The sequence below is a fragment of the Hyaena hyaena genome, unplaced genomic scaffold (assembly GCF_003009895.1).
Source record: "Hyaena hyaena isolate Hyena2069 unplaced genomic scaffold, ASM300989v1 scaffold_56, whole genome shotgun sequence".
NCBI classification, from domain to species: Eukaryota; Metazoa; Chordata; class Mammalia; order Carnivora; family Hyaenidae; genus Hyaena; species Hyaena hyaena.
The window spans coordinates 3256937-3282274 of NW_024080688.1; the positions used below are offsets into that span (position 1 = coordinate 3256937).

A 25338-nucleotide genomic window follows, 5' to 3' on the forward strand; every position below is an offset into this window, starting at 1 on the left:
GGGGCGCCTGGGTGGCTCAGGCAGTTAAGCATCCGACTTCGGCTCAGGTCATCATCTCACAGTTCGTGGGTTCGAGCCCTGCATCGGGCTCTGTGCTGACAGCTCGGAGCCTGGAGCCTCCTTCGGATTCTGTGTCTCCCTCTCTCTCTGCCCCTCCCCGGTTTGCACACTGTCTCTCTCTCAAAAAAAAAAATAAACAAACATTAAAAAAAAATTTTAGAACAAAGCAGCAGGCTGGTACTCAGGAGAAAGGCGGGGGTGGAGGGGCAGGCAGCTCCCCTCAGTGCCCTCATCACAGAGCTACGAGGGTAAGGCGTCCCGTGGAGAACAGACACACAGGTCATCAGGCTCCCAGATGGGAGCCAGCAGCAGGTCCAGCCCGTGCTGGGGGCTTGGGAAACCACGTGAAATTCCTGGGCCCCGAAGCATATGACCTTGGCAGGCTGTTTAGCTTCTCTGTGCTTCAGTGTCCTCATCTGTGAAATGGGGATAATCATAATACCCAACTTGGACAGCTGAGGATTAAATACGTCAGGATCCCCTAAGTGCTGAGAACAGTGTCCGGCAAGCACAGAGAGAGCCTCAGTTACAGAGGTATTTTTTTTTTCTTTCTATAAAAATGATAACAAGTGGTATACATTCTGTTATTTGACCTTTTTTTTGCTTTTTTAATTCAAGGTATTATGAGCACGTTTCTACATATGTAAACAGATCGACATCATTTTTAACAGCATTGTTGTATTGTTGTGAGCAACTGCCATTTTACCATCCCCCGTGGTTTTTTCCTTTTTTTTTTTTTTTGCTATTTTTTTAATTAAAAAATTTTTTAATAGTTTTATTTATTTTTAAAAGAACAAAAGAGATAAAAGTGTGAGCAGGAGAAAGGCAGAGAGAGAGAGGGAGACACAGAATCCAAAGGAGGCTCCAAGCCCTGAGCTGTCAGCACAGAGCCCGATGCAGGGCTCAAACTCGTGAACTATGAGATCGTGACCTGAGCTGAAGTCGGACGCCCAACTGACTGAGCCCCCCAGGCGCCCCAATTTCTTGCTATTATCTGCTGAGTTGAATACTCTTACAGATACATTTCCTCTAAATGAAAATTTTAATTTAAAATACCTGGGCCTGGCAAGGCGGCTGGCCTCACGGACTGCCCCGGTCCCTGTTCATCTTCAGTGCTTCTTCCAGAAGCTGCCGAAGGCCTTGCCGCCTTCACGGCATCGGGGAAGTCTAGGAAAGAGATTTCAGAAACTGGTTTCCCTGAAACAAGTAGAAAGAAAGAAAGTTACTATTACTCAGTGAAGTGGGGTCGTCACCAAGAGGCTGGGTCTAGAAGTCAGAGAGCTGGGGCCTATTCCTGACTCCGCCTCGAATTCTCTCCCTGCTGGGTCTCAGCCTCCCCGGGAAACTAGTAGGGGACGCGACAATCTCCTGTGATCGGTCCAGCGCTGACGCGGAGTCACACAAAACTGGCTTCCACCCCTGCCAGCTGTGTGACCTTGGAAAAGACACTCTCCTTCTCTGAGCCTGTTTCCTCACGTGTACAACGGGGAGGAGGATAACGATAGTGTCTGCTTGCCTGGGAACACGGACGGGAAAGGGCTCTGTAGCCTCTACACCCCCTGCACACGTGAGGAAAGTAAAGCTATGCACCCCCCCTCCCCCCCGAGTCCCGAGCTGAGCCCTGCATGGACCAGTCTGGCAGTCCTACGGCTGCCCCTTCCCCAAGCGGTGGAATCGTGGGCATCCCGGCCCGTCTCAGAGGTGGGGACCTCGCCAACCGAGGCTGCGTCCCCTGAGCGCGCAGAGTGCCAGGCCCAGGGGCACGTGCTTCAGGCCCACAAGGCGTCTGCCTCTCACCCTGTTAGAAATGAGGAAACGGAGGCGGGGGCAGCCCCCACACCCCAACCAGGCTTCATGGCGCTAAGACACAAACCGCGTCTTGTCGCTTCCCTGTTTGGAGCCTTTGTGGCCTCCCACTGTCCAGATGAGGTCCTCACCTTCTCCCAACTCCGTGAATCTCCCCTTTAGCTTCCAGACCAAACGCGAGTTCTACACCCTTCGCCGTCTGGTGTTCCGAGGTGGACCCACGTTTGAGAACCGTGAGAACAGGGGCACTGAAACCCCGGGGAAAGCCTCCGACTCGCTCACACGCACCTCCGACGGGGCCAGGACGACTCCGGCCTGAGTCTCGGACAGCATTTCTTCCTACAGCTAAACGGCATCTCTCCCTCTCTCTCTCTCTCTCTCTCTCTCTCTCAACACCGACTGTTACCCAGGGGCCGAGCTTTTCAAACCCGAGCTTTGGGACTAGAATGATGTTCATAACGCCTAAAACTGCAGGGCACCACACAGATTTCTTTGATCTTCACGACACTCTCTGGCGGCTGACCGAGGTGACTGCGTTTTATTTTTGAGCACAGTGAGGCTCAGCGAGGCGCAATGATTTACCCCCAAACAACCGATCAGATTCAAACCTGGGGCTGGTTTCACCTTCCACCCCCGAACGGCTCAGGCGGAAATCCTGCGACACCAACTCCCCCCCCCCACCCCCTCTGCAGACCGCACCACCCCGGGGCCACCCATACAAAGTGGGAGGGAAGGGTGAGGACATGTGAAGCAAGGCTACAGGGAATGCACAGAAGTCGTAAGGAGGTTTACTGGTGGATGATGGGTGACTTCCTCCTTCCCTACAAGGACCTATTATTCTCTTAAATAAAATGATCTTATGGAAAAAGTAGCAGGGCTGCCTGGCTGGCTCGGTCAGTGGAGCGTGTGTCTCTTGATCTCAGGATCGTGAGTTCGAGCCCCATGGTGGGTATAGAAATTACTGAAAAATAAAATCTAGGGGCACCTGGATGGCTCAGTTGGTTGAACGTCCAACTTCAGCTCAGGTCATGATCTCACGGTTCCTGGGTTCGAGCCCCGTGTTGGGTTCTGTGCTGACAGCTCAGAGCCTGGAGCCTGCTTTGGATTCTGTGTCTCCCTCGCTCTCTGCCCCTCCCTGGCTCCTGCTCTGTCTCTGTCTCAAAAGTAAATAAAATATCAAAAATATTTTAAATAAATAATAAAATAAAATAAAATCTTGAGGCGCCTGAGTGGCTCAGTAGATTAAGCGGTAGACTCTTGATTTCGGCCCAGGTCATGATCTTGAGGTTCATAAGATGAAGCCCCACATCACTGACAGTGCGTGGAACCTGCTTCTGAATCTCTCTCTCTCCTTCTCTGCTTCTCCCCAGCTCGTGCTCGCTCTCTCATAAATCAACTTAAAGGGAAAAAAAAAAACCTTAAAAAAAAGTAAAATCTTAAAAAACAAGAAGGGACAGAGCTGAGCTGATGAGAGTTCAGGCTCTGGAATGGAAATCAACTCTACCACATCCCTGCTCTGTTGACCTTTCCCCTCTTTTGTGAGGACTAAGGGATACAGTGCGTGTGGCCTGCTTAGCTCCAAACACGGGAAATTCATTGCTGCTGCTATTTTTTTTTTTTTTTTTTTTAAAGAGAGAGACAGACTGCGACCTGGGGAGGGGCAGAGAGAGGGAGACACGGAATCCGAAGCAGGCCCCAGGCTCTGAGCTGTCAGCACAGAGCCCCATGCAGGGCTCAAACCCACGAACCGTGAGATCATGACCTGAGCCGAAGTTGGACACTCAACTGACTAAGCCACCCAGGCGCCCTTGTGGCTATTATATTTTAAAAACATTTAGTATAAGGAGGGGAAGATGGGAATCTTAGTTTTCACTGAACACAACTCTGAATCGTTTCCACTTTTCTTTTTGAGTTTTATTATATTTTTTTTTATTGTGGTAAAACACACGGGACATAAAATTTACTGCCTACACCACTTTTACATCCACGGTTCAGCGGCATGGAGCCCGTTCACACTGTCATGGAATCATCACCACCAGATGCCTCCAGACCCGTTTCACACTCCCAAACTGAACCCTGTCCCCGTTAAAAACCAGCTTCCCGTCCCTCCCCCCTCAGCCCCTGGCCACACCGTTCTACACTCTATCTCTAGAAATGTGGCTGCTCATTTAAATTTTGCAACTCGTATGGGTGTTCCTTTCACTTTAACAGCAGCTAAACTTTTTCCATTGACACACAAAGGGGTTGTTAACACACTTGTGAGTGACAGGAGAGCGTACAGGTTAGGTCACTGGTTTCCTGTAAAATATGAAAGTAGAGAAGGCATTGCTGCATGAAGAAACAAGAGCCTGAAGAATATACACAAAATGTGAACAGTGCTTAATCCCCCAATTGATAATTGCGGTTATCAATAATTTTACATTATGGGTTTGGTTGGTTGGTTTTCCGTTCATTCACACTGTAGAATTTTTCAACGATGATGATGCATTCGTTGCAAACTAAGTGCGTTTCCTATCGGGGGGGAGGGGTGGGGAGGGAAATAAAGTCAGGAAGCAAGCTAGCTACAGTAATGACTAGATCAGTCATCCAAGCCAGAGTGAGTAGTCATCTGCCCTGGGGAACGCATCTGACCTAGATTAGCAAACAGGTCATCTCTCTGGATTCAGATCCGACTCACTTCTGTTTTTTGGCCACCCGCTGTCTAAGATGTGTTCTTGATATTTTCACTCCAAGCATCCTCGCCACAGCCCTGGAAGTGGCAAGTAGGGAACCGGCGGTCAGGGAGGTGAGGGGACAGGCCGGGGGGGGGAGAAGGTGGAAGAAAGGCTCCCTGAGGCAGGAAGGGGGGAGGCCAGACCCGTGGGCAGGGGGGACACATGCTTCATTCCTCCCCATCTGGGGTCCCTAGACGCTCAGAAGATTGTCCATGGGCCAGGCTGCACCCCCAGCCCCTCTCACCCCAGGCCGAAGAGCTTCTGGGCAAACTTGAGAGCCTAGAAGCGGGGGGTCCTTTCCTGCAGCAGCCACGCAGGCGGGGCCCATGGAGCCACACACGGTGGCCTTCCGTGATACCTCCACGCTCGGTCCACAGCCCACGTGCGGAACGGCAGGGTGAACGATCGCCCGCCACGGCTGCGAACTGGTGAGCAGAGTGGGGACAGAGCCACCCGTTTCCCGGGTGGGTGTGAAGTGAACCCTGCGCCCCGGCCCCCAGGAGGAAGGGGCCACGCCGGGCCACTCGGAGCCTGCCGGTGAGGCGACCCCAGACTGCGACTTGCTCCAGACGCCAGGCCACAACACTGTAGACGCTGACCACACTGCCTCCCTGAAGGTCCCACCTGCACCCTGAGCTGTGTGTGGCCCCGGGTCAAACAGCACCTTCCCCTGGGAGGCCCTGGCTTTGGTTTCTCCTCGTCAGATGCGGGGGTCGCGCGGGGAGGGTGGACACCGTGGCCTGGCCTCGCTGCAGGAGCCTTATCGTTCCCCTTTCTGCGCAAACCTTCGCCTCTCCGCCACGACACAGCTGGCAGGGACGCTGAGGCCGCCAGCCCATCTGCGACTGGCCTCTACGGCCTCCACCCAAGCGGGACATAAAGGCTTCATTGTGCTTTCCTCCTAAGGAGAGTTCAGCTTTTTTCTTCTTGTTCTTCCGCAGTGACACGCAGTGGCCCAAGCTGGCCCCCGGGTCACGTGCCAGCACTCAGGAGAGGGGGACCCCACACGGAGAGGCATCAGCAGGGCCTACGTGCCAGCACATTCCGGGCTGACACCCACCTTCCCACCTTGTCAGCCTTCAAAGGCCACGGCCGGCCACAGAGCTCCTCTGACAGAGCTCTGCGTCAGGCCCACGGTGACAGATGGATGACAAATCTCGGTTTGCTGCGAGACCCCTGTGTCAGCACGCTGTGAGTCTTCAGATGTATCTTAGGTACCGACAACACGTAAGATGTGTTAACATTAGACATCTCCGCCTCTCCTCCCGAGTCGCCGGTGCCTGGTCTGAGCTGCCGGAAGGTACGAGGGGGGCCTCGCCGGCCTCCTTTCCCGCCTTCACAACGAGAAGGAGGAGAAAGGGTGGCTTCTCTACCCTTGACGCCTAGGAACCTGATCTGAGAGCCGGGCAGGTACGACGCCGGCTCTGTCAGGCTGACACACCTGAGTGCCCGAGAAGTAGAAAGAGACCATCAGAGACACGACAGGGCGAAGGAGGCCAAAGCATTCAAAGGGTTGTGACAAACGTTAAATCTCACCACACATTTCCTGTCTGCCAAGGCCCAGACTGGAAAATGGTTCTACACGTGGGAAGTTGACTCTGCAGCATCATGAGCTCCAAAAAGATGAATTGTGAGGGCGCCTGGGTGGCTCAGTCCGTGAGCATCCATCTCTGATTTCGGCTCAGGTCATGATCCCAGGGTCGTGGGAAGGAGCCCCGCATTGGGCTCCACGCTCAGCTTAAGATTCTCTCTCCCTCGGGGCGCCTGGGTGGCTCAGTTGGTTCAGTGTCCAACTTTAGCTCAGGTCGTGGTCTCACAGTTCGTGGGTTTGAGCCCTGTGTTGGGCTCTGAGCTGTCAGCTGGAGCCTGCTCCGGATTCTGTGTCTCCCTCTCTCTCTGCCCTTTCGCCACTTGTGCTCATGCTCATTCTCTGTCTCTCAAAAATTAATAAAAATTAAAAAAAAAGAAAACAAGAACATAAAAAAAAGATTCTCCCTCCCTCTCCTTCTGCCTCTCTCCTGCTTTCTCTCTCTCTCCCATGTGCACACACATTCTCTCTATAAAAAAAAAAAAAATAGAACAAAAATATAAATTGTGATCAAAGAGTCAAAGAGTAGAACAGAGACTAACTGTGGAGAAGCTTCCATCTGTTTCCAGATCCGGCCTCTCCAGTTCCCACCTATGTGCTGAAGGCAACCCTCTCAACCCTGAACATCATTTGCATCAATCCGTGGAATCAGGGTAATTGTAACCCCTCTGTCCCAGGATTGCCCAGGACTCAGTGGGACGGGATATGCAGAGCAGCCAGCCCAAGGTCAGGGACAGAGCACAAGCTGTGCCAATGACCATCCTCTGCCCTCCCTCCCTGCCCAAAAGGCGCAGAGAAGGAACCTCTTGTTCCCAGCTCAGGGTCTCTGAAGGAAGTGTGTGGGGTGAATGGCTATGGGCAACGTTTTATTTTTGTTTGTTTATGTTTTATTTTTGAGAGAGCGAGAGAGAGCACGAGTGGGGGAGGGGCAGGAGGAGAGGGAGACACAGAATCAGAAGCAGGCTCCGGGCTCCAAGCTCTGAGCTGTCCGCACAGAGCCCGACACAGGGCTTGAACTCCCCAACCCTGAGATCGCAACCTGAGCCGGAAGTCAAGACACTTAACCACCTGAGCCACCCAGGCGCCCCTTCTGGCAATATTTTAAATCCTCTAATGGAAGCCGTGACAGGGCAGGCAGTTGCATGGGCTCGACAGGCCCAGTGGCCGTGCGGCATGAGAGCCTGCATGTTCCTAAGGGTCCCCAGGTAAGGCTGGGAGGACCACTGACTCAACCCAGAGGGCGAGGGTGGAGTTTCAGGCACCAGGGGACAGGGACAGGGGAGCACAGTGGGTGACAGGCCTGATTTCTTTTCCTCTCTGCTCTGTATTTCAGGATGCCCCACACGCTCTCCGATGAGCCGGAATCGCTTGGGCCGCGGAGCCGAAGGGTGAGCTCACCGCATGTGGCCTCGGGCTGCCTGGCGAGGTGACCTGTTTTGTGTGACACATGAGACGCCCTGTACCCCCACTCCCCCACAGCAGCTGTGAGGATGAATGAAAGAAGCAAGTGCTCAACAGATATAGGCTACTATTTTTATTTACTAGGGTTAATCACCATCCCTAACCTGGGGTCAGGCTTTGGCTTACAGGCTTTCCCATACACATGAACTCTTTTTTTTTTTTTTTTTTAATGTAATCTCTCCACCCAATGTGGGGCTCGAACTTACACCCCCAAGATCAAGAGTCACACGCTCTTGCAACGGAGCCAGCCGGGCAGGCGCTCCTGTGCGTGGCCTATTTCACCGCCCTGGGGAGCAGGTTCAACGACTGTCTCTGGTTTTATATATTCCAAAAAGCGAAACCCAGAATAACCGTCTTATTTCGATTTCACTTATGTATGCCCCACTTCCTTCAGTGGAAAGGCTGATGCGGGCTGAGCCCTCAGGAGAGGGCCCTGGGGTCTCCCCACCAGCTCAGGGACACTGAATACTGTGCCAGACCCAGAGCCGGACACTGGAGCAGAGAGGACCGTGCCAGCAAGGTCTTTCCTCAGTGAGCATAATCTGGAAATCCCTCCCTCCCTTCACAGCTTTTGAGATGCACAGTGATGTAACATTTGTATGTGTGTTTTTACTCTGCAGCTGACTCATGTGGCTGAAATGCAGCTTTCTAGAACACATAAAAGTGATTCAGCCTTAACTAACGAATCCTGGTCCCGGCTGGCATACCAGTGACAAACACAGCTTTCTGGATCCTCCTTTTTCCCTCCCCTTTTCATCTCTGGACTGGACCTGCCTGGATACCCAAAGTCCAACACACACACACACACACACACACACACACACACACACACACACCACTCAAAACTCCCAATTCAAGCCAGACACAAAATTAGGCAAATCTGAGAGAATGACCTCCTAACCCACCTTCCTAATTGTTCTGTCTCTGGTTCTCCAATGACCTGTACTCCACCGGCTGCTAAAGTGATTTACCCTTCATTCATTCATTCATTCATTCATTCATTGTGTTAGGGACTGGGGATGCCATCCATTATCAAAACTGACAGAATCCCGACATCAAGCTAGTGAAATAAGAGATTTCTAATCATAAGCTGGGAGAAGTTCTGTGCAGGAAACAGACTTGAGGGGGGCGGGTACCTGACAGACTTACCTACATGGGGTGGCCAAGGAGGGCTTCTGTGGGCAGATGCCATTTAAGCAGAGACTCAAAAGATGAGAAAGATTAGCCCTGGGAAGAACGCAAGGTTGCTGAGGAGGGACCAGCATTCTGGGGACAACATATGCAAAGGGCCTGAGGCAGAAAACAGCCTGGTGTATCTCCTCAGATGAAGGATGACCCTCGTGGCGGAGCTGAATGAATGGAGGGGAAGCGGCACAGATGGAGTGAAAGAACAGGGCAAGGGTGGGATCACGTGGGACCTTGCCAGCCACGGTTAGGTAGGACCTCATCATGAATCCCCGTGAACTGAGGGCACGTATAGGTGAGAGGCTGCTGGCCAAACAGCCCTCTGCTCCCTCTCAAACCCAGCCTCCCTTGCAAGTCAGCTGGGGCCACGTGACCGGTTCTGGCCAATGGGTTTCGGTTGGAAATGCTGTCAGCACTTTCTGGACAAAGCAACTGAGAGCCAGCGAGCCTCTCTGAGCCCTCTCTTCCCCGGCCACACTGACCCTGGAAGCTATGCATTCCAGAGGACAGAGCAGCTATGAGAATGCAGGAGCGGCGCTGGACTTCAAGGAATCAGTCTCTGTTTGCTGAACAACTGAGATTTCCGGGTTTACCTGAGACCGCAGCATAACCTAGCCTATCCTGGTTACCGGATGAGCTCCAAGCGTTCGAAATTTGCAACCCAGAGGGGCCTGGTTACAACAGCCCAGCACAGAGCATGAGTTCAGTAAATGGCCGTTCCTTTTATTCCAGCTCTTACCTTTCCTCTCTAAGAAAATTGGGACTGGGGACGCCCGGGTGGCTCAATGGGTTAAGCGTCCGACTCCAGTTCAGGTCATGATCTCATGGTTCATGAGTTCGAGCCCTGCATGGGGTTGCTGCTGTCATTGCAGAGCCTGCTTCAATCCTCTCTCTCTCTCTCTCTCTCTGCACCCCCCACTCACTTGTGGTCTCTCTGTCTCAAAAATAAACTTAAAAAAAAAATCGGGGACTGATTTAGATGCACGGCATATACCCTCTGTTCATTCTCACACAGCTCCCGAAAACCCACAGCGATTAAAGCCTTGCTTTGTTCCAGGGTGGTGGCTAGCGTGTGAAAGGAGAGTCAGATGCCCTGTCCTGAGCCACATGCAGTAACTCTTTAAGAACCTCACCATCTCTTCTGTTTTAAAGTTTTCTAGTTTATGAGAAAAATAGGGCCATGTGTGTGCCTAGTTTTCAGAGGGGAAAAGTGGGACCTGATACCTACATCCAGTGACCTACCCTGATAGGGTGTTAAGTCCTCAGCCCAGCCCATTGCTTGCTAGCAGTGTGGCTCTGGGCATGCTCGTTAATCTCTGGGCCTCAATTTCCACGTCTATAAAATGGGGATAGTAAGATTTGTGAGATTAGATGCCTGCCTGGCACATATGGGGTGCTAAATACGGGTTATAACTAGACCCCAGATGGACGGGCTCCTGGCCTGGGGGAATCCTGGCCAAACACAGCGCCAACCTCCAGGGGCAATTCTCCAGTGGCCCCGAATCCTGTCCGTGTTTTGCTATTCCCTAGCAGTTGGAAAGGGGCAGGTGCTCGGAGGCCTTCCAAGGGAGCACATCCAGGACTCCCTTCTGGCCCCTGCAACAGCCCGGGCTCTCTCAGAAAGGGATCATTCTCTTCTGTTTCCTTTTCAGTAGCGGCCAAAAATTCCCCCATTCAATGAGAGCCCAGCTCCAGGAAGGAAATGACTTTGGCTGAGATGCCAAACCAAAAGTTAGAAATTGTCCCGGTTGCACAACCAAAACAAAACGTGAAAATTGCAAAAGTCAAAACTCTCAGAAGACGGTAGTGGCAGGAGGAGATTCCAGAAGCTTCTTGCTCTCCTCCTCGAAACCTCGCACCCGGAACCTCACAGACCCCTAGTGCACGTAGCAGACAGAACAAGGGCACACTCCAGGGACGAGCCCTCCAAAATCTTCCCTTAGCTCCCCGGGAAAGCAGACTCTTGACCGTGGCCTTCGAGGCCGTGGGTGGCCTGCCCCTGCCCTCTGCGCCCTCCCCAGGCCCAGCCCACCACACTCACACGGTCCTGTAGCGGAGGCCTCCACGGCCTCTCTGTGGGTCCTCAAACATCGCTCCTCCCCACCCCCAGGCCTCTGCATGCGCCGTGCCCTCTGCCTACAACTAGGTCCGCTTGTCCCGTGAATGGAGGCTCGGTTTTCACTTCCTCGGGAAGCGTCCCCTGCTGAGATCAAATCCTGCCCTCTTTCAGGCTATCACCCACCTGCACTTCTCCGGGCACTCACACTGCGGTAGGTTATGGTCCCCAGGTCACCGTCCCTTTAGTGTGTGTCTCCCACGCCAGCCTGCCGGCCCCTGGAGGTCTGGGACCCCGTCCGTGTTTTCACTGCTGTGTCCCCAGCGCCTAGCATATTGCGGCCACTTGACGGACATTTCTTTAATCCATGATTGACTCTTGGCAGCTTGCACGTATCCAACTGGCTGTGAGGAGGAATGAGTGGGCGTCTTCTCTCCCAGGCGAGGTTCACCTGGCTTCCAGCCGCTTTCCGCAGAGGATCCCTGTGATCCTCACCATCCGCACGCTCAGCTTCTCGGCCTGCCCGTGGGAGCCCTTCACCGGCCGTAGGGCTCAGTAGTGACGATGCCTGGTTCGCCTTCAGCTGGAAGCCACAGCTCCAATTCTTTGGCCTCTGCCTGGATTCCCGTTCCTATGCACCCAAGATGCTAGAACGTGGGCTCCGCAGCCTGGCCCACAGTCCCCTCCCATGATTCATAGTCTGGAAAAGCCCCTCTCGGGAGTAGGACCTTCATGTTTTGAACCTCAGGGTGACGGCCGGCCCTGGGCCCCTGGAACAGACTCTTCTGATGCTGAATGTTGGCCTGATCCCCCCGTGTCTCCATCATGAGGCTGGAATGCCCGGCAATTTCACCAGGGCCACCATTCCCTAGAGCAGTGATTCCCACAGGGTGTTGGTTCCGTGGAATTATTTGTAAGCATCACATCAAAAGGGGTTCCACGGTCAAATATAAATGGAAAACACTGGCCTAAATAGGTCTTTGCTACAGGGCTTATCAGAGCCTTAACAGGATGGTTTACATCGTGAATCTCCAAAGGCAGAGGCCACTGATGAAGCACACCGGATCGCCCTAGTCATTCATGAACTTTCATGAACATGCAGCGGGTGTATCTTCTGGAGTGTGCTTCCGAAGCATGTGGTTGGGAAATGCTACTCTAGGCTATGATTCACCTGCAGACGCCCTGTACACACGGTACTTTCCCGTCACAAGACCGCTGTCAACCGGGACGCACAGACGGCATTCCCCTGCCTGTCCCGACCCAGACAGCAGGGCTTCCCCCCAGAGCCAGCTCTGCCCTGTGGGCTCCGCGGGGCCCAGAGCTGTAAGAGCATCCCTGTGCCCGCTGGTCCTCACCCGAAGCTGGGAGGTGAAAGTGGGCAGAACAGGGGAAGAAAGGGCAAGTGAATGGACAGCTTCATCTTACCGAGTGGGGGGTCAACAGGCACGGCCGAGAGCCGATCAAAAACGAACCAGAAGCGTCAGGACGTTCATTAAATTTTACAAAAGCAGGGGCACCTGGGGGGCTCAGTCGGTTAAGCGTCCGACTTCAGCTCAGGTCATGATCTCACGGTTCGTGGGTTCGAGCCCAGCATAGGGCTCTGTGCCGACTGCCAGCTCAGAGCCTGGAGCCTGTTTCGGAGTCTGTATCTCCCTCTCTCTCTGACCCTCCCCTGCTCACGCTGTCTCTCTCTTAGAAATAAATAAAAATATTAAAAAAAAATTTTAATGTTACAAAGGCAATCGACTGAGGAACTAAATATTGTGATATAAATGTATTAGAAAGGGAGAGAAGTTATGTTTAAGCCAAATCCTCTTCTAGGACGTTAGTGGATAATATTTAAATGAATAAATATGAAAAGGACAAAAAACAAACTTTGTATGTTGCATTAAGAAAAAACGTTCATGGGGCACCTGGGTGGCTCAGTTGGTTAGGGATCTGACTCTTGATTTCAGCTCAGGTCATGATCTCACGGTTGTGAGATCAAGCCCCGCACCGGACTCTGCTGACAGCGTGGAGCCTGTTGGGATCCTCTCTCTCCCTCTCTCTCTCTGCCCCTCCCCCACTTATTCTCTCTCTCTCTCTCTCTCTCTCTCTCTCTCAAAATAAATAAATAAATAAACTTTTAAAAAGTTTATATGTTGAATTTAAAAAAATAAGTAAGGTTTAGGGGTACCTGGCTGGCTTACTGGGTAGAATGTGTGACTCTTGATCTTGGTGTTTTAAGTTTGAGCCCCATGTTGGGTGTGGAGATTACTTAAAAATGAAATCTTTTTTAAAAAGTTTGTATGTTGCATTTTAAAAAAATAAAATAAGGTTTGTATGTTGTATTTAAAAATAAATATGAGGGGCCCCTGGGTGGCTGAGTCGGTTAAGCATCCAACTCCCGATTTCAGCTCAGGTCATGATCTCACAGTTTGTGAGTTCAGGCCCTGCATCAGGCTCCATGCTCACAGTGCAGACCCCGCTTGGAGTTCTCTCTCCCTCTCTCTCTGCCCCTTCCCTGTTTGTGTGCCCACACTCTCTTTCTCTCAAAAATTATAAATAAAACTTAAAAAATTAGGGGCGCCCGGGTGGCTCAGTCACTTAAGCATCTGACTTCAGCTCAGGTCATGATCTCACAGTTTGTGAGTTCGAGCCCCGCGTCGGGCTCTGTGCTGACAGCTCAGAGCCTGGAGCCTGTTTTGGATTCTGTGTCTCCCTCTCTCTCTGACCCTCCCCTGCTCANCCTGGAGCCTGTTTTGGATTCTGTGTCTCCCTCTCTCTCTGACCCTCCCCTGCTCACGCTGTCACTCTCTCTCTCTCTCTCTCAAAAATAAACATTTAAAAAAAGTTTTTAATTTAAAAAAAATAAAAATAAATATGAAAGGGTCAGTATAAGCACATTATTCAGAGATAGTACTAATATGGCAGCGAATGCCCATGCCCCTTGACTTCCCACATTCTAGAAGTTTCAGCTAGACATATGGTTGCCTGGCTAACAGCTACACTTTCAGGCCAGCAGGAAGTGGGCCGTGCAAGCCAAGGAGCCAGCCCCCGCTAAGGGCAGGCTCCCCTCAGTCCCCACTTCAGATGAGGCCACAGGGAGGAATGAACAGGGAAGCCCCCCCCACCCCCCACGCCCGTGCCTGCTCCCCATCCCTCACCCCTGTGTAAAGCACAGACCCAGACCCCACCCCTGGAGTCTCTGAACCAGCAGGTGAGGTGAGACCCAAGAATTTGCATTTCTAACAAGGTCAAGGTGATGCTGATGGCTAGAGGTCTGGCACAGTGAGAACCCCTGATGCCCCAAGAAGAACAAAGAGACAACCCAGCAAGCAACTTACTTCCCCTGGCCGGGAGGGGCCTTATAACGGCTGCTCAATTTGTCCACCGCGACAAATACAGAGGGACCACAGCGTGTTTCTCACGTCAAACGGGACAGCTGTGCTCATGGCTTCCTGTTCAGATGCCACCCCTGGGTTCTGAGTGTCTGGGGGAAAGGGGAGCGGGCAACTTCTCTTTGGGGGGAGGGACTGGGCCACTGGGGGCTGATCTGGGGACTACACATCACTCACAGGTCCTGGGCCCAGAGCTAACTGAAGAAACTGCTGAGGACCCCAGGCCTGTCTCTCTTGGGGAAAAGGTGGGCACGTCTTAGGCGTGGGAAGACAGGTATAAATGGGTATTTGGGTAGCCCAAGGGGGAAACTTCTAGGGAGCGTGCTGTCCCTCCAATATTTATTCCCACCTCCTCTAGAGTAATAGAAGCTTTCGTTACACACACAACCTCCCAGCTACAGAGAACGTCTCCGAGTCTCCCTATCAGGTGACTAGGTCCTGGCCGACAGCTCGTTACGTGTGCAACTTATTCAGGCACCGTAATCTGCCCTTAATAACAGCAGTGAACCAGAAGTGTTCATACAGACGGCCACCGAGAAACGGCTCAAAGAATAAAAAGGGGTTGAGGCTGGCAAACAAGTTTGCCGGAGGAATGGATAGTTGGGTAGTGAGCCTTCCGTACTAATTTATTCTAATTTTTTTTCTTAAGACTTTTTTAAAAAATGTTTATTCATCTTTGAGAGGGAGGGGAGGGGTAGAGAGACAGGTGGACAGAGGATCCAAAGCAGGCTCTGTGCTGACATCAGAGGGCCCGACGCGGGGCTTGAACGCGTGAACCGTGAGATCATGACCTGAGCAGAAGTTGGACGCTTAACCGACCGAGCCACCCAGGCGCCCCTATTCTAATTCTTATCACATTTAATGTCAGGAGCTTGACAAATAAAATAACAACGGTCTTGGCAATGAAGGCCGAGAAAATATCAAGGAACAGAGACCCAGAGACCCAGGTCTTTACACAGTCAGAACGGAAGCCACCCAGAGAGCTCGATTTCAAGAGACTAGATGCGATGCGGCCCCCAGGGGACCCCACACACCGCCTTTCAGTTCAGACACAATCTTTAGAAGGCCTCTGTCAAATACAAATATAGTACCCGGAGATACAAACACAAACACAGTCTCTAAGGAAGCCCATTCATGCTCAGGACCTCTAGTGTGCGTGTGGTTTCCAAACAAGGTTCTATCAAAGCTATTCTAAAAGCCCTTTAAGAAGTGGTAGGCAGAAGTTAGGTCTTCAAACTGCCGGAAGCAGCTGATCAAGTTCAAAAGCAATCGTCCTCCAGCCAGTGCAAAATAAGGTTTCACTGAGTTATGATTAGGGCAGGGAAAAGGGCTCCGGCGAGTCGGAATCCAGAAACTGAAAACGCTCCACACGTATAGGATACGCCCTCTACGTTTACCTCCAAAAGGGAGCAGAGATTTATGGCACTTTTTTTAGCTAATGAAAAAACTAAGATCCAGAAAGGGGAAGTGTCCTTCCTGAGAACGCACAACACTAGTAAAAACCAGACTCTCTGAAGAACGGCTGGAGGGGAGGGGGGGTGTGGACGTGGAAACAAGCTTTCGTCTCTCTTCCTCAGGGGTTAAGGGGAAGAGAGGGGAGGTTTGAGGGACAAAGGTAGACTCTCACAGTCCTGACACGTTGGGGGCGGCCGGACCAGGAGAGCAGGGGTCTGAGGAAAATTCTCAACAGAAGAGGGGCTGACAGAAAAAGTATCACTGCTGCCTGGAAACCCAAACACCGTGTTCGGTGAAGTTTCCGTGAGAAACGCTAAGTGTGAGGGCGTTGGCTCCAGACACGCCTGGGTGCGGCCTCCGTCTCTACCCACCACACCACCGGACTGTGCCCTTGGCGGAGTCGCTTAGCCATTCTGGGCCTCAGTCTCCTCAGGTGGAGAAGGGGCTCCTCAGGGCACCCACCTCGAGGGGCTGCCGGGAGGAGGCAAGCAGGAAGCTCAATGCCTGCATCCAAAGTGCTCGGTCGGGGGCCCAGCTTAACATGCTGTGCTGCGTGGAGGGGGTTCCTGTAAACCCGGCCCCATATGGTTCGTTGACCTCAAAGCGTTAAGAACATGCTGGAGACTAGTCAACAGGCAGGTTTTGGCCTCCGCGGCGAGCTGACGTGTCCAGCCAGGGGCCTGCCTCAGTGCCTGGTGCTTTTCTGCTTTCGGGACCCAGGACATCCCTGTAGCAGAGACAAAGCCAGGGTGTGGTACGGGCCCCAGGCCCCCGGCCCCCTCCCGAGGTGGACCAGGCTGTGGCAGCCGGGGCCCCCAGGTTCTGACCACGCTTGACCCAGTGCCATTTCCCCTCGCCTCCAGCAGCCCCCTCCCTCCTCGCCCCTTTGCCAACCCATGAGGAGTTTACACTTAAGTGTCCGAAAAGGTGAGACATATCTGAGGACACAGTCAGTGCTAGTTGTACCATCTACGTCGGGCCAGGCTCCGGGGACGCAGGGAAGCCAGAGCCGGGGTCCGCGCACGACTGAACAGGGCAGGTGTCGGTCAGCCACCCGACAGGTCTGAGGCACAATGGGGGGCCAGGGCACCACGGGCGTCCAGAGGGGGCTCAGACGCCATCCAGCCCAGCCCCACTGGACAAAGGCAGGACTGAGGCCCAGGGGAAGGGAGGGACTTGCCCACGCGACGGCGGGGCTTAGCCGCACTGCCTTCCCACCTTGCTGTGAACCCCCGGGCACCCCCGGCGGACCAGGATGAGGACCTGGCCCTTGGGGAGCCAGGGGGCTGAGCAGAACACCCCTCCCCAGCGTGAGGAAGATGGTGAGTTTTGGGAGGCTGGCCAGACAGGGGCAGAGGCTGTAGGGGTTTAGGGGTGGCCGTGTCTGGAGATGTGCCTACTCTTGATCCAGAGATTACACTGCCGGGACCCGGGGGCAGGGGACAGCCTGAGTCACGCTGCTGGCTGGGGTGTCGCTGTGTAAGCAGGACCTGATCCCCACAACCTGCCCCCAGGCGGCAAATCCGGCCACGAGAGGAACGGTCCTTCATCTAATAAGATCCGGTGCGCGTGCGGGAGCCCTGAGTCCCTGGACACCCTAAATCCTGGAAAGTCACCAGTTGGCTAAGGGTGACAAACGGTCCCGCTGTCCCACTAGCCTTCTATGCCCAAGAAGCGGTCTGCCCCTGGGGTGCACCCGAAATCCTGGCTTCGGCTTCAGCTCTCAATCCCCTCACATGCAGGGCAACCCCAATGTCCCCTGCTGCCTTGCCATCTCCGAGGGTGGAGGATTCTAAGCCCCCATCAATCAGTTCTTTGCTCTAGATCCTACCACCCCTCCTCCTGGAAGCCTTCCACGATGCCAGAAGGCCTGAGGTGCAGTCGGGAAGGTGCTGAACCTGTGGGTATTGCTCCAACCAGGCTACTCCCGGCCCAGAAACCCCAGGCAGGCCAACACCGGGGTCCACAGAGGGTCTTCCGCACGTTTCTGGGCCCCCCTGCCTCCCACACCAGGTTTATGCTGCTTCCTTCAAAATCCGGAGCACTTCCTGGGCTCCCTTTCCTCAGCTCTTCACACGGCCGCCTTCTTTCCATTCCTCCAATTTCACCTTCTCAGACTGGCCTTCCGTGACTCACCTGTTCTCGGGGCTCCCCTACCTGCTCACTCCCACCTATTATTTTTATTTATGTTCCTGTCTGTTGATTATATCTTCATGTGACTCTGTCCCCCATGAGGACAAGGGACCTGTCGCTTTGTCCATCACTGTAGTCTAGAAACCAGGGCAGCACCAGGCACTGGACAGAGGTCCTTCAGAAAGTCCCTATTAACAGACCGCCTTGCTGCCCCACACTGAAGGGGGCTCTTTGGGGACACGAGAAGGGGTGGGGTCTAGACAGGAGTAGCCATAACCCCCCCTGCCTTCTGCTGAGCATTGGCTGAACACCAGGCACTTGGCAAAATTCCACTCCTTCCATTTTACAGCGACTCCTCCAGGTGGGGAACGATTATTCCCTGCTAACCATGTTCCCACCACTGTGGTAATAGTGGATAGGGGGGTAACTTGGTAATATTGATACAAATATTTTTTAAATTTTTTTATTTTTATTTTAGAGAAAGAGCATGCACAGGTGGAGAAGAGGGAGAGGGAGAGAGAAACTTCAGCAGGATCCGTGCTCGGTGCAGAGCCTGATGCAGGCTCAAACTCACCACCTTGAAACCATAACCTGAGCTGAAATCAAGAATTGAATGCTTAACCAACTGAGCCACCCAGGTGCTCCGGTAACACTGGTACGAACATTAGTCAAAACTTAAGGGGCACCTGGGTGGCTCAGTCAGTTGAGCGTCTGACTGGCTCAGGTCATGATCTCATGGTTCATGGGTTCGAAGTCCACATCGGGCTCTCTGCTGTCAGCACGGAGCCGACTCTGGCTCCTCTATCCCCATCTCTCTCTCTGCTCCTCCCCCACTTATCCTCCCTCTCTCTCTCAATAATAAATAAACGTTTAAAAAAATACACATAGGGGCGCCTGGGTGGCTCAGTCCGTTAAGTGTCCGACTTCGGCTCAGGTCATGATCTCACGGTTCGTGGGTTCGAGCCCCGCGTTGGGCTCTGTGCTGACAGCTCAGAGCCTGGAGCCTGTCTTCGGATTCTGTGTCTCTCTCTCTCTCTGACCCTCCCCTGCTCATGCTGTCTCTCTCTCTCTCTCTCAGATATAAATAAAACATTAAAATTTTTTTAAATAAATAAAGAAATACACATAAAAATAATAAAGTAAAATCATTAAAAAAAACTTAAAATACAGCCTGGATGGCTCAGTCGGTGGAGTGTACAACTAACCCTTGGTCTTGGGGGTGTGGGTTAGAGCCCCACCCTGGGTGTAGAGATTACTCTAAAAATAAAATCTTTTTTAAAAAAGTAGTTGTAGATATCATACACATGCTTCCCATGTACAGAAAACTTGCAGTAAGATAGGCAGGAAATTGTTAATAGTGGTTCTCCTCTGAGGGTGTGAAACTGAGAAACAGGGTGAGAACATAAATCATTTTTTACTGTAGATTTTTTTGGATTTTTATGGGTAGGTATCTTTCTAATCGTCCTTTTTAAATTTATTTTTGGAATAGAGAAGCAGACTCCTAAAGGTACGAAAGAATGAACAGAAAAGTCTCCCTCCAATAGCTGGGTTCCCTGGCCACCCAACTGCTCTCCCAGCGGTAATTTCTTAGTTGGATGGCAAATCCTTTCTTTTACACTTTTTTCCGAGGCAAAGAAAAGTTTCAAGGCCGGACGGCGTGGCTCATGCCGGAACCGGCCGATGGGCAGCCGCACGGCCCCCCTTCCCCGCCACCCCAGCCAGGGATACTCACAGCTCAGGACGATCCCGGCCGCGCGGTAGAGCTGCAGGCGACACAGCAGGTCCACCAGCTGCTGGACAGTGGCCTGGCGCATGCCCCACCACCACAGAAGCTCCCGCGTGATGCTCACGCCCTGCACCCGCTCCATCGACTTGATCTTCCGCAGCTGGGTCAGGTCTGTGATCACGTACGAGGCTGCAAGGCAAGCGAGAGGCTCCGCTTAGGGTCAGAAAAGCAGCCCCTCCACCGGAGGGTCACCAGGCTCACGGGCTTTGTCTGCAGTATCTTCTCCCTCGCTCCCCTTCACACCTGAAATCCCACCTTTGGTGGGGGTTCCCGGGCAGCCCGAGTTCTAGCGCTGGGTCCACCTGATACCCATGGGACCGGCACTTCAACACCCGAGTGTAAATATGAACGTCACGGCCACACAAAACCGAGGAGAAAGCCCACTGGACAAGAAGGTCAGGGGCCTTGAGCTTTGGCTGCTTACTTGCTATGGGCAAGCCACTCCGCTGGCAGGAGCCTCAGTTTCCCCAGCTGGAAGAGGAGGCAGGTAATACAACTCCTCTTGCCTCCCCTCCTAGAACAGAAGCTCCGTGTAGACAGGGAGTTTTATCTGTTCCGTCCACCACTAGATCCCCAGGACAGAGAAGAGTACCCGGCACAGAGCGGGCGCAAGGCCAGGACCGGGGTGAGGCAAAGGGGTGCTCGGGGCAAAACTTAAGGAGGTGTTCACTCTCAGGGATGATCTCAGAAGCTGGGGAAGTAGCTGGAAAATAGATGCCTCCTTAAATTTTGCCCTGGGCACCTCATTCTCCTCACCCCTAAGTCCTACCCCGGCAGCAGGGGAGGGGTGAGAATGAATGAATGAATGAATGAATGAATGAATGAATGAACGAACGAACAAACGAACTAAGGAACAAATGAACCAATGGTCCAGCATCCCAAGTGAGGGCCCATGCATCTAGGAGCGCCTGGGTGGCGCCGTCGGTTAAGCGTCTGAATTCGGCTCAGGTCATGATCTCATAGTTCGTGGGCTTGAGCCCAGCGTCGGGCTCTGTGCTGACAGCTCAGGTCCTGCCTGGAGCCTGTTTCAGATTCTGTGTCTCCCTTTTTCTCTGCCCCTTCCTCGCTCATGCTCTGTCTCTCTCAAAAGTAAATATTATAAAAAAATAATAAACACTTGGGGCGCCTGGGTGGCTTAGTCGGTTAAGCTTCCGACTTTCGCTTGGGTCATGATCTCGCTGTTAGTGGGTTCGAGCCCCGCATCGGGCTCTGTGCTGACTGCCAGCTCAGAGCCTGGAGGCTGTTTCAGAGTCTGTGACTCCCTCTCTCTCTGACCCTCCCCTGCTCACGCTGTCTCTCTCTCCTAGAAATAAATAAAACATTAAAAAATTTAAAAAAAATAATTAAAAAAAAATAAACACTTAAAAAACACTAAAAATTAAATAAATACATAAATAAAAGCATCCAACTCTTGATTTCGGCTCAGGTCATGGTCTCACGGTCCCTGAGTTCAGGCCCCACCTTGGGCTCTGCTTGTGATTCTCTCTGTCTCTGTCTCTGACTCTCTCTGTCTCTCTCTCTCAAAATAAATAAATAAATAAATAAATAGATTTAAAAAATTTTTTAAAACATTTTTTAAAAAAAAGAGAGCCCACGCATCTGCAAAAGCACTTTGCCAACTCTGAAACACTATGAAATTTTCAGGCAGCTGCTGCTGGCAGTACTCAATATAAAGCATTCCTCCTTTCCATTTTGCATTATAAAATTAATGGTTGTCCACTAAAGAAAACTTGGGAGACAAAGGGGGAAAAAACACCAGTATAACACGTTACATAGCATCCCACTGGGGTACTTTCTCCTTCCAAAACTCTCCCCTCCCCTCCACACAGGGGCTGTTCTAGATGCACTTGTTGCTGGACTTTTACATTTACCCTCATTTACTAACATTACACCATAAGCATTTCCCAAGTTGCTACAAACTCTTCATAAATGGTATTTTGAATGGTCCCGTGTAGTTCACTGAGTTAACTAAAGTGAAGGAGGCTTTTTTTTTTCTTAACTGTGAATAAAATAATCACGCTTCAGTTCCAGATTTTCAGAAATCATGGAACAGGAATCCATATGAACATCAAGTCATTCGTTCATTCGTGCATTCATTTGGTAAACGTTACCGGGCACTTCTGTGCTCCAAGCCTGTGACAAGCTTTAGAGATACCGTGGTGAGTAAAGCAGAAGCCCACGGAGACTTCTGTTCGAAAAATACAAACATAAGTGAACTGAGTGGGGAAGGGGAGACAGGAGATTAAGCTCAAGACTACATTAAAGGCCTCGAAGGCTGGGCTATACAGTTTGGACTGGATCCTAGGAGCCAGAGACACGACAGAAGACCTCAGAGCCAGGGAGTGACATGGTCACATTGCACAATCCCCTCCCTCTGGAGGAACGGGAAGGATTGAGACAGCCTTAATCTTTCTGCAGAGAGAAAGCCTGTTCGGGATGGAAAGTTCTCAGTTGCAACTTTAGTCACTGGAAACCCCAGGCCAGATTCCTGGTCAGTGGGAAGTGATGTCAGCAGGGTCAGGGGCTGCTTCTAGAAGCCCAGAGAAAAGAGGGGAGGGAAGAGGAAGGAACACCTCCCCCGCACACCCTCTGCCTGCCCCCTTCCCTAGGCACCCGCTGCTCAGGGCCACCGGCCTCCCACTCTTCAGAGGCAGCTCTGTGTAGCGGGAAAAAGAGAAGTCCCGGCGTGATGTCCCACACCTTTGTGGGGTGCGCTTTCCTGAGAGGCGACACAAGAGAAACAGGAACCAAGCCCTGAGGTGCCTTGCACTTCGCACATTTCCATGAAAGTGACGTATCTTAACGCGTTAACCTATCAGCATGTAACCAGGCCCTTAAAACGGGGTCAAGGCAAGATGGAGATCTTGGGGGAATGAGTCACCACTGAGCGCCCTGCTAAATTCCCAACTCTTTTCTCAGCACACACAAGAAATATGTGGTCCTTATAGATTTGGCCAACGGGACGAAATCAGTCTCCATGCTCATCCCACTTGGAAGACCCCAAGAAAAGCAATGGTCATACTTTTGCTTCTAATCTTCTAAATTTTTCTACAGATATAAAAATACGTATTCATATCAGCAGGAAAGGACAGTGGTGGTTCAGGGCCTAGATTCTGGATGCTGCTACTTACTTTGCTGTGTACTTAGGAAGGCCCTCACCTCTTCCTGTGCCTCAGTCTCCTCATCTCACAATGAGGGTAACAGCCCCTGCCTCAGAAATTGTTGCCGGGATCAGATCAGTCGTATATACAGATGTACTTGGGATAATGCTTCGTACGTAGGAAGCATGATATAAGTGTTCATTGTCATTGTTAAACCATCTACATTCTATGCAAACCTGGTTTTGCCCCCAATGGTTAAGACCACGTGGGACATCCCCCCAGGTCTGAGTCCCCGACTCCTGCAGGAGTTGACCTGAGAGTAGAAAGCCTTGCCCCACGCTCCAAGCCTCCTGAAAGGATCCACCGTAGGGTCAGATGACCCTTGTCGGGACTAATGGGACTCCTCCATGGCTAAGAGGAGAAAACGCTAAAGACCCTAACATGTCCCCTAAGCCTCTAAGCAACTCACTCCCATTGTGTAGATGAGGAAACAGAAGCCTCAGCGAGAGGCAGTCACTTGCCCAAAATCACACAGCTAGACAGGGACAAAGCAGAGCTATGCACGAAGTCTCGCTCACGTGCCAGTGAGTGCCATACGGAGCAAACCAGCAAACAAACTCATGCCCTGGGCTGGGAAACACCTGGGTGGATGAAGCTGTAAGAAGACTGTTTTCCCCTAACACCAAAAATAGATGCCGCTGTAATCATAGGGAAATGAACAGGAAGCAGCCACAATATCTCCCAACAGCTGGCAAATCCAAAGAGCACACATGTGTGGCCATGTGATTTTCTAGATCAGCTGACAAAGGATCTTCCTACCCTACGCACCCCTCAGTATCACCATCAGCCCTAAGGGATTATCTTTTTTTTAAGTTTATTATTTATTTATTCTGAGAGAGAGAGAGAGGCAGAGAGAGGCAGAAGAGAGGGAGAGAGAGAGAGAATCCCAAGCAGGATTCTGTGCACTGACTGTGCAGGGCCCGATGTGGGGCTTGAACTCACAAACCAGGAGATCATGACCTGAGCGGAAACCAAGAGTCAAACGCTTAGCTTAACCCACTGAGCCACCCAGGCGCCGCCCTTCTCTTTTCTAAATGACTCAGAGAAGCAAAGACTCTTTAGAGATGGAAGGACAATGGCGACCACTAGTTCTGATGAAGAGGAAGCCAGACAATGCTGTGGCCTGGCAGGAGCAGCTAAATGGGGTGCATGGCTAGTTCCCAGCCCAGAGAGCTCCAATCCAACATGGAGACCGGCTGACCATGGGCTCAAAGCCAGTTCAGTGGGGCGAAAAGTGCACACGCCCCACGTCCTTGCCATTCCTACATCCTTCAGCTCATCATTTGTTCAAGTGGCTACTGAGTCTCTGCCCATTGGCCAGGCACTGTCCTAGGCTCTGGGACTATAGGCGTGAACTAGATGGCTGAGGTCTCTGCACTCACGGTGCTTACATTCTCCAGGGAGAGAGAGACATAAATAAATAAGGAACAAGGTAATATTAACAAGGTATGTTAAGTGGAACAGAGGAAGGAAAGCACAGTGGTGGTACAGAGTAACAGGAGGGCAGGGCAGGCCTCTGGAAAAAGATGAAGTATGAACTGAGACCGGAAAGGCTATGGCTCCCCAAAGATGTCAGTATCCTAAACCCCAAAACCTGTGAATATGGTACTTTACATGACAAAAGCAGCTTTGCAGATGGGCTTACATGAAGGGTTCTGAGATAGGATTATCTGGATGATCAGAATGGACCTAAAGTAATCCCAAGGGTCCTTATAAGAGGAAGGCAGCAGTGTCTGATGCAGAAAAGATCTAGTAACAGAAGCAGAGGTCAGAGAGAGACTTGAGGATGCTTCGCTGTTGGCTTTGAAGGTGGAAGGAGAGGCCACAAGCCAAGGGATGCAGGAAGCCTCTAGAAACTGATACGCTTAGGCAAGAAAATGAATTCTCCTCGGTTCCTCAAAATATTAAAAATAGAACTACACTACAACCCAGCAACTGCACTACTAGCTGTTTATCCAAGGGACACAGGTGTGCTGTTTCAAAGGGGCACATGCACCCCAGTGTTCACAGCAGCGCTATCGACAATAGCCCAAGTATGGAAAGAGCTCAAATGTCCATCGATGGATGAAAGGATAAGAAGATGTGGTATATGATACAACGGAGTATTACTGAGCAAGCAAAAAGAATGAAATCTTGCCGTTGCAACTATGTGGAAGGAAGTAGACGGCATGATGCTAAGTGAAATGAGCCAGTCAGAGAAAGACAAATATCTTATGACTTCACTCCTATGAGGACCTTAGGAGACAAAACAGATGACCATAAGGGAAGGGAAGCAAAGATAATATAAAAACAGGGAGGAAGACAAAACATAAGAGACTCTGGAATATGGAGAACAAATGAGATTACGGGAGGGGTTGTGGGAGGGGGAGGGGCTCAGTGGGTGAGGGGCATTAAGGAATCTACTCCTGAAATCATTGCTACACTCTATGCTAACTAGCTTGGATGTAAATTTAAGAAAGGAAGGAAGGAAGGAAGGAAGGAAGGAAGGAAGGAAGGAAGGAAGGAAGGAAGGAAGGAAGGAAGGAAATGAATTCTCCTCTAGAGCATCCAGGA

General features: G+C 51.7%; 1 protein-coding gene across 1 annotated transcript in view; it reads right to left on the bottom strand.

Annotated features, from left to right (window-relative positions):
• The window catches only part of IRAK2 (interleukin 1 receptor associated kinase 2), a 58951-nt gene that overhangs the window by 29791 nt on the left and 3822 nt on the right, over positions 1-25338 (bottom strand). The window contains exons 2-3 of the mRNA XM_039231423.1: positions 19571-19753; positions 1117-1257 (exon numbers count right to left, since the gene is read on the bottom strand). Of these exons, the coding sequence (XP_039087354.1) occupies positions 1117-1257; positions 19571-19753 (324 nt within the window). The remainder of the gene's footprint in view (positions 1-1116; positions 1258-19570; positions 19754-25338) is intronic.